This window comes from Vicia villosa, unplaced genomic scaffold (genome assembly GCF_029867415.1).
Source record: "Vicia villosa cultivar HV-30 ecotype Madison, WI unplaced genomic scaffold, Vvil1.0 ctg.003872F_1_1, whole genome shotgun sequence".
Lineage (NCBI taxonomy): Eukaryota > Viridiplantae > Streptophyta > Magnoliopsida > Fabales > Fabaceae > Vicia > Vicia villosa.
The window spans coordinates 118,697-131,151 of NW_026706323.1; the positions used below are offsets into that span (position 1 = coordinate 118,697).

Below are 12,455 nucleotides of genomic sequence, written 5' to 3' on the forward strand. Positions count from 1 at the left end.
TTAAATATGCGTATTCACCTTTTTCCCACACTATTTCTTAAATTTATAAAAAAAAAAATTTATCATTTCTAATTAGGAACATAATTTTAATTATCTAATTATAGTTGTCTATGTTACTTGTAAGTTACGGAGGAGTATTATCATAATAATAATAATGGAAATAAACCAAAAGAGAAATTAAAAAAATATGCTTAGAGCAATATAAAGCGACGGCCGAGCCTTAGAAATTTTAGATTTTACATGATTGGATGGTCTGACGGCCGCACCTGCCAGCCATCTTCTCTCTGTTTTCTTTCCATTCCATTCCATCACTCCAACCCAAAACCCTCACGCGACGACAACATTCTATAATTCATAATTAACATTAAATAAAAACTCACGTGCTATTCTTCTCTTTTTTTTCACCTTCATCACCATTAATTAACTCATTAATTTTAAAATAAAAAAACAAAATAATATTCCTAATATTCCTTTCTCTTTTCCTCATCATCTAGGGTTCCCAAATCCCAAACAACCAAACAGACCCTCAATTTTTCATTCCCTCCGAACCGGAATATGGAAGCTATTCTCTCCGATCCAGAACCGGTTCGGGTCAAGAGGAAAACTCTTCAAACCGTTTTGGAACAGTGTCAGCGAGCCCTTGAACTCATCAACAACGCTTCCGATCAAGCTTCCGATCAAGACGGCGATGTTTCTGATTCTAACGATGATAATCTCCCTTCTACACCACCCGATCCAGAAGCCGATCAGGTAACTATTTCCTCTCCCTTTTTGATTCATGCAAATATTATGAAATTTCAATTTTTCTTCTGTTATAGGTTATGTGTTTTTTGTTTATTCCGTGAATTACTATATGAAATTGAAATTGAAGTTAGTTTTTCATCTGTACTGCATGTTAGTGGATTCAAACACATTTATTATAAGCTCCTTTTGCACATTTAGGGTCTGTTTGGATAAACAGCTTATTTGCAGCTTATTGCACAAGCTGATTTTATAACAAAAGATAAAATCCATTTAAACTGGTTTATATATGTTAGTAGGTGGTGTATTTAATGTATGAATATTCCTAAACTACAATAGTATTATCTTCAACTCTGACTTTTCATCTCCCAAGACAGTATTTAGCCGTATTAATTATGGGTATATTTGAAAAAAATTAATAAATGGTTCGTAGTTTGGAATGGACTTGTTATTATGTGCAAAGATAGAAATATAATAGTCTCATGCAAGTTATTAGAGCTGTTGATCCTTATGGTCACCACTAGTGTTGGGCGTGCTTGATTAGAAAACAACTGCTTCATTGTTGGAGATTATTATTAATGTTAGAATCGTTTAAAATGTGACATTATTTGTTTGTCCTTGTGTAGTTGTGTGATTTGCTCAAGTCTAGACTTGAGTGCCCTGATTTCCTTGAGAAGTTAGAGTGTGCACAGGCGTCGGTTTATCAGAACACAGGCGGTATGCAACGGATCATCTTTGTACTTGTGTTTCAAATGTTTTTTTTTCTTCTTTTTTGGGTTTTGGGATTTTAATAAGATTTAGCTTGCTTGGATTGTTGTTGCAGAAGAAGGTAGTTCTTGGGATCTGGTAAGTGAAAATGATCTTTGGGAAGGTGTTGACTCTGATGAAGAAGATTATGTTCTTGTTAGACAAGATGATATAGTCGATGGAATCGCTTGCTTTATGGCGGCCTATTTGTTGTCCCTTAAGAAAACCAAGGTATGTATTGTTATCTGCATGTTCCTTTATTTTGTTGGAGGCTCGGCGCCATACCTAGGAATTTAATGTGGTATATGATAGATTTGTGCTATAGTCTGAATTGCTACAATGATTAGACCAATGTGAAAATCTAAATGTATGATCGTTAGTTGAGCTGTAAATTCCTCACTGAAATAATTCCTGTAGAATTTTGAGGAGGGAACTATTCTACCCTAACCTTTTTAAAGGTTGTCTAACTTGTCCTAGCCGGGATTAGTTGGTATTTGAATGTTTTTGTTTCTTTGGTTCTTCTTACCTTTGTGTAACAATAAAAACTACGAAAACCTTCAATTGATGTCAAAGAGTATTGCTGCCCTCTTATGTAAAGTTATTAAAAAAAAAGTAATATCAGGTCATATATTTTCCTTTTCCATGGCATGACTGTATGTAGGTTCTTTGCTTTAGTGTTGTCATGATTGTGAATTAAATTGTAAACTCACACATTTTTACACTCATGCTTCCCTTGAACAAGTAAGATTGCATGCAAAATTGTGTTATGAGTGGGATCGTAAGGAAGATTGTTGAGATCTGTCTATCTCAATTTCTCAAAACGATCCCAAAAATGGTGATTGTCTAAGCGACCTCACAATCTTGCTAGAAAAAAGGAAATTGTATCCTACTAACAATCATTGATTCATTCCTACTGAATGATGTTTTTAGCTTTATTAGGGGTATTTTGGGGTTTGAAGTTTTTGGAGGTGGGAAGCTGAAGCATGAGGAATATGTGTGTTTTTAAAGATGGTCTATAGGGGATGCTTCTTTTCTTTCTTGTTTTATTTTAAAACAAGTCTTATTTTATGCTTCTTTTCTTTTCATAATTTAAGATAAAACAAATCCTACTAACTATGTCTTGACTTTGATCAATAACGGGAAATATATTATATCTGATGCATCTGTTTTATTTTAAGTTTCTACTGTTGCCTGTCCTTTCTCTAATTAATCACTTTGTTTTTTTCTGCAGGATTTGACTCCAAATCAACTTCAGGATGGTGAGTTTGATTGCTTCCCTCCTAATATGACATCTTTTTCTTAGCTTACATTTTTATCCATATGATATTTTGTGCTCTAGTTTCAGACAGTTATTGTTAGTTACATATTAATTGGGAATCGATTTCTGAAACTTCATTTTGCCATATTCATCAGCACTCAGCAAGACATTTTCGGTGAAAAAGAAAAAGGGAAAGCTTCGAAAGGCCTGGGATGGGAGCAAAGTTATTTATAATGTTGCATCATGGGGGGCTACAGCCATTGGGTAAATGACTGATGACTGACTCACCTCCTACTCTCTTCAAATGTTTACGAATTGATTAATTTATAATCAGATCAATACTATATGGCTGAATTCTATGTTTAGTGTTGGTTTTACAGAGGTTGTTAGAATTGGTTTTTTCCTCTTTAGTTAACAATTTCATTCTTGACAGGATATATCAAAATCCTGTTATTCTAAGGGCTGCAACTAAAGCATTCTGGACTTCTTGTCAAGTGATATCAAAGCTAATCTGATTTGGCAATGCAGCTTGGAGAAACATTGTGATATAGTTATTTAACTGTTGTACTTTGCTTTGCTTGCTGCTGCAACTCAGTTTGATGTACAGTTCAATTTGTTTGCACTACAGATCAATTGATCTTAATGTAGTTCGATTTGATTTCGATCTTGTAAATATCTCTATTCAAATGCTCCGAGTGCAAATAAGATTCACTATTTCAAGCCCTGAAACATGACCAATGTTAATGTAGTTTCATTTGATTTGATTTGGATCTTGTAAATATGTCTATTCAAATGCTCCGAATGCAAATAAGATTCACTATTTCAAATCCTGAAACATTACCGATCTTAATGTAGTTTGATTCAATTTGATTTCGATCTTGTAAATATCTCTATTCAAATGCTCCGAGTGCAAATAAGACTCGCTATTTCAACTCCTGAAACATAACCGATCTTAATGTAGTTTGATTTGATTTGATTTTGATCTTGTAAATATCTCTATTCAAATGCTCCGAGTGCAAATAAGACTCACTATTTCAAGTCCTGAAACATAACCGATCTTAATGTAGTTCGATTTGATTTCGATCTTGTAAAATAAATTCACTATTTCAAGCCCTAGCCCTGAAACATAACCTGCATTTTTCTCAGGAACAGTGTCACCAATGCTTATTTTAAATCTGCAGTCTTGTCTTCATTAAATTTTAGTATATTTCAGTTCTCCACAATATATTGCAGGTTGCAAGAGTAGAGCCTATTTTAAAAATAAATGTTTTAGTTCTCTAAATAATATATTTTTTAAAATGTAAATAGAGCCTAAAAATAAATAATATTTTAGAGAAATTAAACTTCAAATTTCATGATTTTGTTGAAACTATGCATATTTAGTCCTAAAATTTGATGTCATTTTTATTAGATTAATGGGAACAGTGTAAAAAGTAAAAGGTCAAAAATCAGTTATTACAAAACGGATAACTTTAGTCTTAAATTAGAATATATGTTATTAACACCAAAAACATGACACAATTGACAGACATACACATTTTTCATAGGTGTCGGTGCTACTTGATACACCTTTTAATACTCTAGATGAATGAGATAAATAACTATGATGCACGGTATGAACAATAAACCATCAGAACAATTAAGAAGTTAAGCAAAATTTTAATTGCATTTCTTACAAAAAAATAAGGTATGAGATTAGATTAATAGAATGCAAAAAACTAGTAAAATTATATGTTCCTACCAATGTTTAAAAAAATGCACTATTTCCCATTTCTCAGTAAGTAAAAATCATATGAATATTGGAGTTCCTTACTCCTGCTACAAAAAATTGGTACCTTCATCATATTATTTACATGTGTATTAATTAGCCTAATAGTAAAAACTGTTGTCCTTGTGATTAGGGGCATCTTTGCACAGCATAGATCGAACTTCCATGATGCACCTAGGTGCCTCCATGTCTTTCTCTTGTATTGCATTTCCTAAAAGCTGTTGCATCTGTGAGGCAAATGTATCATCAAGAACCTGCACACATACATTCATGTTACAATTCATAAAATCCGGATGCCGAGCGCGCATTAAGAGAGGTTGTTACTTACAGAAACAGCCACCCTTGAACCCTTGTACCATGACCTATTCTCTTTTCTGTTCTCCAAGAAACTCAAAATTTCCTGTTACATAAGGAATACATGAGCAAATTTTCATAAAATTTATCAAATCTAATGATGCTATGAGACGAAGGTAAAGTAGTTACCTGTCCCATTCGATCCCAATAACCTCGACAGATGGAAATGAAAACATGAGTTTCGCAGACACTGTGAATGTGACTTATGGTACTGGCTAACTGCTCTTTCAGTGGCTGCATTCTACCTTTTAAATCAGACTCTACCACGGTTTCCTTTGAATCTTGAAGAATCTTCTTTAACTTGGTAGCATTTTGTAACTTCGTCTGAAACAAAATCGAAAGATACACATCAGCACTATTTGACAACACTTTGTACTAAAATGTGTATCGGGGAACAATAGCTTTTGTTCAAATTCGGCTAAAGCTATAGTAGCTATAGCACTGCTATTTGACAACAATGGTCCCCGTGCATCAGTATTAGAATAATAACAACAATAAATTTGATTTCAGAAAGCTACTTACATTCTCGACGAGTTTCTCCACAATAGCCTGCAGGTAGTTTCTGAACTTTGCTCTCAGCATCACTGTCACTTCGCTGAGTCGCTCACCAGGTGCTGTATTTCCGGCATTTGGCAAGCAAGAACCCCATGATTTGAACTGTGATTCAATCCTAGGACGTAAGGTGTCGAGCATTCTCTTCAGAGAATTCAAAAGAATTCCAACCTGATAAAAGGTAACATAAGTTTCAATTGTATGAGCAAAGTGTTGTCCAAAAGAACTTTTTTTCCTGAAATTCAGCTCACCTCATCAGGAACCACATACGCGCATGTAGACCGTTTTGCAAGCTTTTGGACATACTTCAACCCAAACTTCTTTGGAGTCATGCTTTCTTTAAGAGGAGCTAATACATCCGCATATTGTTTATCTAAAGCTTCAATAATGGCCTTTTCAATATCAGCTATTGCCTGTCATAATTTTCTTCTATTAGTTAAAATCGACTAAATTAAGATGACAACAAGAAAATAGAATTTTGGCATCATCTAAGATTTTCACAAGAAAAAGAAAAAATCAGGATGAGGAAACAGGAAAGTGATAATAAGATTTGACGTACATTTTCTAAAACCATTATATATTCCGGCCAACGGCAAATGATGACCTCGTAGTCGGTCAATGTCTCCTTCAGCCGCTCATACATGTCATCAACAAAGGGAGTAGTAGAATGCTGTGTTCTAACTCCAGACCACTTCACCTGCAAAAACAAAGCATTTAAACATCCTCGTCAACACAAGGAAGTTCTATCACTTAACGGATACTGTCCAACACATGATTAATTAAGTGCTTCCGTCAAAAAGTATCATGAAAAAGCGTCGCAACAATGAAGAAAAAAAGTGTACCTTGTCTAATTTGCATGACTCAAGCAAAGATTGTCGTTTATCTTGGATCCAAACAAGAATATACAAATGGAACAGCTCTTTCGCGTCGACTCCACCTTTGATAGGACTGAGAAGGAAATAAAGCATGACTTGCGTATTAACGAAAGGGTTTCATTCTTTGACTACATAATTAGAGCTATGCTTCTAGCCAAATGCTAACACTAGTATAGACACTTACTTGATATTCCAGGCTGAAAGATCTCGTTGAAAATCTGATGTAGCAATAAGAAGTTCTGCTACGGGTGATGATGGACCTGTCGGTGGACAAGATATGAGGAACGCTCGTAACCTGTTGCAAAGCTCTGTGCTGTATATGGAAGCAGAAAGATTTGGCAGGTCTACAAAGCTGTAAAGTGATCCAAATGATGACTTTTATTAGTCAAGTTTCAAACAAATAAAAAAGTAACTATACAGAGAAAAGTATGTTATCACGTGCACATTAGATAATAGATATTGTTAATGTGACAAACTTGCAACAAATAAGCGAAATTCAAGATGAGAAGCAATGTGCAAGCAAAGTAAATACAAGATAGTTTGAGAAATGAATGATACCTGGGAAGTATATTTTGGTTATGAATTTGGATATCCGTATAGATTTCATTCCTAAGATTTGTGCAGAGAGTTTTCATCTTCTGGTAAGCAATATTAATAGTCATGTGATCCATCAAACAACCTTCATTGTTCTGTGTAATATATTCATCTGTGTCAGAAAGGTGTCTTCTAGCCCTCTTTTTTGCAGCAACCTGAGGATATATTGATTGTCAATTAAACCGAAAAGTGTATTCAATTAGCAATTGTCATAATCATCATCAAAAACTCGAATTTCTCCAACCTGGAAATAATGACAGAAAGCAGTTTGGGCCTCAGGAGATAGGATATCATGGAGAAGCTTGTAAAGTTTAACGGCAGGTTCCAAGGCAGGCGCTGCACGATCAGATGCCGGTCTGAAAACATCGATGATACCAGAGAAAGATGATTCATCAAGTGACTTGTAATTCTCAAAAGTGAGGGAGAGTATCTGTTCAATTTCTTCCTTGTTTTCTCCTAATAATCGGTTCTGATAAGATGAACAAATTGAGCCGTATTAGATAAGACAAAAAAAAGTCAATCTACTTGACAGTAAGTAAATGCAAATTAAAATTAGGATAAAGGTGATCTTTGAAAAAAACTTTAAAAAAAAATTACAAAAGTATAATCAATCTAAGTTACATTAGAGGAATCTTTGGATTGACTTATTTGAGATTATTTACCGGCATAAGTTCCTGTGAGACTGTTTGGGAGATTATATGAAAACAACTTATGACATGTCCATAAGTTTTTTTCTGATATTGCCATAAAATCTCTGAGATAGCTTATATGTTGACTTAATTTTTGTTATAGAAATAGATTATACATAAACACTTATACACTAAGAGCTTAATTAAACCATTTATCCAAACAGAGCATATATCAATCTAATAAAAGAGATGCCGAAGATACCTCCTGATGGCTCAAAGTCTTGCTATTTCCCTTCATGATAACAGGTGTCAGCAGATTATATACCAAGTTAAGGCAGTCGGCTGTTGGTGTAGCTACATCCATTACATACGATAGGTACCTATTCAAGTAGAAGTGCAGAATATTATGAGTATATGACTAATGCAATAATTTAGATAAAGTTTAATAAATTAAATATTGCTGTAGAAAATTGCTCATCAACTTCTCAGTACCTCAGCTTGGTATATATCTCAGATACGCCATAATATGAAGCAAACTCTGTCAAGAGCCATTTCCACGGACCATCTAACAATAGGTTCCTTTGTTGGAAGCCTTGAACTTTCATCGCAACTTCTAAAACTAAGTCGTACGCAACTGTCTCTGCTACAGAACCACACTGTGACCACAAGAGACAAAGTGCGATGAGAAATATTCAATTTTGAAACTCGTTGGTAAAACAGAAAACAAGCTACTGTTCTTCGAAACTAACCTTAAGATGACTATTGTCATCTGCACTTGTAGTATAATTTATAGAAAGTTGTATCTTGCCAACAAGCTCATGGTCTGGCTCACGATAAATAGGCCACCAGCGTACTTTGTCCGCCTGTTTTCAGATTGAACGTGAATTATTATATCATAATGATCAACACTCGGGACATGCACTAATAACTTTCTGAAAAATAAGTTCAACAAAATATTACCGGATTATCAGTTATAGCAGCCACTTGGACAAGAACACGGCCAAAATGTTTTCCCTTCGAATCTTGAACTTCAATAAGTAAATCATCTCCAAGACTATCTGGAAAACTGTAAAGGTAGGCAGGCAAGAAATATGTTCAACCACCATAGTTGTGAACGTAGAAAAAGACAAAAAAGAAGAAAAATAACTTACAACATATGGGTTTCACCAGATCCAGGATGCAACTTAATGGCATCTTCTTCAACTAAGCTTTTCAGTCTTAACGAACACGAGAATGTCTCTGATGATAAACACACAGAAAATAAATTTGAATGAAATAAGATGAAGTTAAAGCCTAAATAAGTGAAATTATAATACCATAACATCATACCTTGCACAATATCATAGGATGATGAATTGCTCCGCAAAGTTGTTACACCAACTTTCAGGAGTCCAGAGACTTGCTGTATATAGCGAGTGCTAGCATGCACATATGCCAAGCTTTTGTGTGTGAAGGAGCCATTAGCCGGCAAATGTGGTACAAAGCGAACTTTCCTAAGAGCGTGCCAACCAGAAGATATTTTTGACTGTAAATTCGAGAACTGGTATCGTACTGATTCCATTTTAATTTTGTCTGTCACTATTGATGACATGCTACAGCCAGTAGGAGGGTCGACACCCCTTTTGACTTTACGTACTGAAAAGTGAAGAATGTCTCAAGTGACTCACTATGGAGAAGTTGAATAATTTGAATAGTAAAACAATAACACGAGATTATACCTTGCACCTTCATCTTGCCAATAAGTATTTTTGGTTTAGGTACAACACCCTCGCTGGAAAGCTCCGTATTGCATTTTACCAATAATTCCTCTTCGGGTTGAAGTAGCACTTGTCGCAATCTACGTATTAAAAATAATTGATTACATCAACACTTGAAGGAGAAGAGAGTAGTGATGGAAGAATCTGGAGTCTTACTCACCCAAATGCATCCCTTAGTAGAGAACATTCATTTTCTAAGAACATAGGAGCTTCCATACATTGCATTGCCCAAGCATGAAGGCAAAGACGCGCGCAGGCATCGTATGCAATTACTGCTTGCCATGGTCCAAGAGCACTGAAATGAATTTACGTAGTTATATATTATATTACCGTAGTATTATATTATCATGCGAAAGGAGAAAAATATTCAACATGAACCAGAAGTCTAAATATTGATACCTTGCATGAAATGTTGGTAGGCGTGGTTGTGGATTAGAAGATGCAGCACCCTCAGAACCAGTAGCAGTTCTGCAAAAAGCCAAAAACACATCAAGATTAAAGATGATATCGAATTAAGCGTGTTTGGACTCACGGTAAGTTAGGCAGAATCATGATATGACACCGTTTTTTTGCAAAAGCTCAATTTGGAGCTTCGGCAAGATTATGGTGCCAACATGATTTCTTAAAATTCCCAGCGATTTCAACTATACACTGAATTAAAACTACTATACATTTGTATATGCTGTATGGTTACAATGTCATGTATGTTTGATGAAAATTAAGAACTCGGTGTTGAGAGGCATGCAATTACTATTCGATTAAATATACTAACCTAACAAATTGTTCCGAGCTTGCATCTCCGTGGTTCTCAAACTTATCCTTGGTTACAGATTTCAAGGTACTTGATTCTGCTTTATTTGGAGTACTACGAGCTGTAGAAGTTGAAATTTGCTCATTAGTTGGTCTTATCTCTTGAGTAGAACCACAAAATGGTGGTGCACTCGGAACGTCCTCGTCGTCAGATAATCGTCCACTCTGAAAATTACCATAGCACAGATCACAAAGTTAGGCAAATCTCAGCCAGCCAAAGAAACTTGTAACAACTTTAGAAGAGGAATATTTGAATGTAAACAACATATGTTGGTGTTATGTTAATGTTGAACGAGCCTTCAATTTGAAGTGTTGGTGCTACTTAGTATTCATTCACCAACGGAAAGCAGTAGCAAGCTCTGTAGCACACCTCCGAAACTAACATAGACACTTGTGATTACGTTTAATTTATTCATTTTTTCAAATTATCACCAGTGTCCATGTATCAGTGTCGTTGTCGTGTTTTTTGTGTCCGTGCTTCATAGATAGCAACTAGCAAGTGCTTACAAACAAAATAGAGAAATTTTTATAAGGAAAGTGCACCTTTTCTGCAGAACTTTGTTGATTCATCCTTGAAGGTACACTGGAAGCATACCCTGCTGACACATAAGCCCTACTTTTCGGAAGAGTGCCATTGACACTTCCTACTTGTGTCGAAGAGAATTCTGAGCTGGCCGCCGAATCCGACGATTCTTCCTCGGTGAAATCATTCTGCCTAACATTAGAACCAGCTCTCATCATCGGATCCCTCGTCAATCCCTGTCGCCCTGACAGTGTTTCTCGAGACGAACTAACATCAGAGAACGCGTAATCGCTCGCATATCGTGATCGTGGCATCTGGAAACCATTCCCGTTTCTCCTAGCAGCACCATTGGGGATTCTACTGTCTTGTGGCGATGATTCCAAAGAATACTTGTCACCGTAAACTTCCTCATCCGAATCAACGCTAACGTCCATATCAGTATTCGAACCACTGTCGAACCTCTCAGTTGCTGACACAGTGAATGCATTTGCTGGAAGATGGCCACTTCTAAATTTTGCTGGTGGCGGTAATCCAAACCCTCTTCCTCCACCACTCATCATTCCATTAATCGGATCGTTTCGAGATCTCATTGTCGAGTTTGAGAATGGTACCTCCTTCTAATCAAACACCGAATACAAAAAAATCAAAAAACCAAAAAAAATTAGATTTTCATAAACCTCAACATGATCTCAATGTAGTGTTCTCCGAATCCAATTTCCTTCTAAAATCATAACAACAACAAAGAAAAAAACACACAAAAATAGTAACAACCTAAAAACATAAAAATCAGAACTTTACAAAGCAGTAACACAACAAAAGAAAAATCACAACTTTATTAGAATTCAAGTGAATTAAGAGAACCCCATTGTGATAAAACCCAAATTAACAAAGCTGGGCAAGCTAAAAAAGTGGAAGAAAAACAGTAATGGTGAAGATTACCTCTCTGACCCAACGAAGAGCGTTTTTGTCAAGTCCTTCAGTGAACATCTTAACCTAAACAAATCTGAGAGAACCAAGCTGTCAATGTGGATGCACTACCAATTGGGTAGGTTTTGACATAAAAAATGAAGCTTTTTTTTTGCAGAAAAATGGACAAAAATGGCAGTGTGAAATGTGAATAAAAAAAAAGAGGGTTTTAGGAGTAAAAGAAAATATAAAGAGAGAATCAAAACTGAAATGGGTGTGAGATTTGATTGAGAGTGTGAGAGAGAGAGAGAGAGAGAAAACTAAAAGGGTTTGGTTTGCTTAATCAAAAAGCTTCCTTTGTTAATGAGCTTAACTGAGAAATTAAAGAAGAAGAAAAAAAAACAACAAAATTGAAAACAAACACACACACTCTCTCTCTAGTAGTGTTGTTTTGTCTTCTTTGTTTGATGGTTTTTTATTACTTCTTGTTCTTTTATGGTGATTTCATTAAATTTTAATTTGGGCCGTTTTTATTTTTTTGTTTGTTGTTTTTGTTTTGGATTCATTTATTTTCAACAAAAAATATATACTAGTATATTTTTTCTTTTGTTTACTCACATATAGAGGTGGAAATAAATTATTATGAGTTAGGTTTTGTAAGGCATAAGTTGGTCGGTTGAAAAATTCAAAGTATAAACTTAATTTGTTATTTATCTTAAATTTATTTGCATTTTTGTGTATTGCATTTTTAGAAATTTGTTATGATCTGAAAATTTATTTAAAATATTATTTTATATTAACATCTTCAAACATGTAAGATGATATAATATCTAAATCTATAATATAAGAAAATTAATGGTTGTGGAAAAGTCAAAAATACCCTTATTTGATTTTTTGCCACCACATTAAAATTGTGGTTTTTTTGTCTTTGCGCCAAAAAG

The 12,455-nt window shown here is 34.9% G+C and overlaps 2 protein-coding genes across 2 annotated transcripts; one reads left to right on the forward strand and one right to left on the reverse strand.

Annotated features, from left to right (window-relative positions):
* Positions 1-251: 251 nt before the first annotated feature.
* Positions 252-3,510, forward strand: LOC131641602 (uncharacterized). Its single transcript, XM_058911901.1, has 6 exons — positions 252-750; positions 1,368-1,458; positions 1,565-1,719; positions 2,720-2,747; positions 2,902-3,010; positions 3,180-3,510. Exons 1-6 carry the CDS (start codon positions 556-558, stop codon positions 3,259-3,261), a joined length of 660 nt encoding a protein of 219 aa, XP_058767884.1. The 5' UTR covers positions 252-555; the 3' UTR covers positions 3,262-3,510.
* An 864-nt stretch (positions 3,511-4,374) lies between these two features.
* LOC131641601 (uncharacterized) lies at positions 4,375-11,964 on the reverse strand. Its single transcript, XM_058911900.1, has 22 exons — positions 11,548-11,964; positions 10,629-11,225; positions 10,048-10,250; positions 9,675-9,743; positions 9,436-9,570; positions 9,237-9,355; positions 8,848-9,153; positions 8,670-8,757; positions 8,479-8,584; positions 8,268-8,381; positions 8,011-8,174; positions 7,781-7,898; positions 7,134-7,358; positions 6,854-7,044; positions 6,480-6,647; positions 6,263-6,368; positions 5,980-6,117; positions 5,672-5,833; positions 5,391-5,591; positions 4,998-5,192; positions 4,843-4,914; positions 4,375-4,768 (listed from the first exon to the last, which is right to left on the reverse strand). The coding sequence occupies exons 1-22, from the start codon at positions 11,593-11,595 to the stop codon at positions 4,616-4,618; spliced, it is 3,678 nt and encodes a 1,225-aa protein (XP_058767883.1). The 5' UTR covers positions 11,596-11,964; the 3' UTR covers positions 4,375-4,615.
* Positions 11,965-12,455: the final 491 nt, after the last annotated feature.

Bases quoted from the DNA above. Each gene is read 5' to 3' on its own strand.
- LOC131641601 (XM_058911900.1), bottom strand. From the start codon at position 11,595: ATGTTCACTGAAGGACTTGACAAAAACGCTCTTCGTTGGGTCAGAGAG. The intron at 5,193-5,390 runs GTAAGTAGCTTT...ATTTTGTTTCAG, and splicing joins TGGAGAAACTCGTCGAGAAT to ACGAAGTTACAAAATGCTAC. The intron at 4,769-4,842 runs GTAAGTAACAAC...GTATGTGTGCAG, and splicing joins GTTCAAGGGTGGCTGTTTCT to GTTCTTGATGATACATTTGC.
- LOC131641602 (XM_058911901.1), top strand. From the start codon at position 556: ATGGAAGCTATTCTCTCCGATCCAGAACCGGTTCGGGTCAAGAGGAAA. The intron at 751-1,367 runs GTAACTATTTCC...GTCCTTGTGTAG, and splicing joins CCGATCCAGAAGCCGATCAG to TTGTGTGATTTGCTCAAGTC. The intron at 2,748-2,901 runs GTGAGTTTGATT...CATATTCATCAG, and splicing joins TCCAAATCAACTTCAGGATG to CACTCAGCAAGACATTTTCG.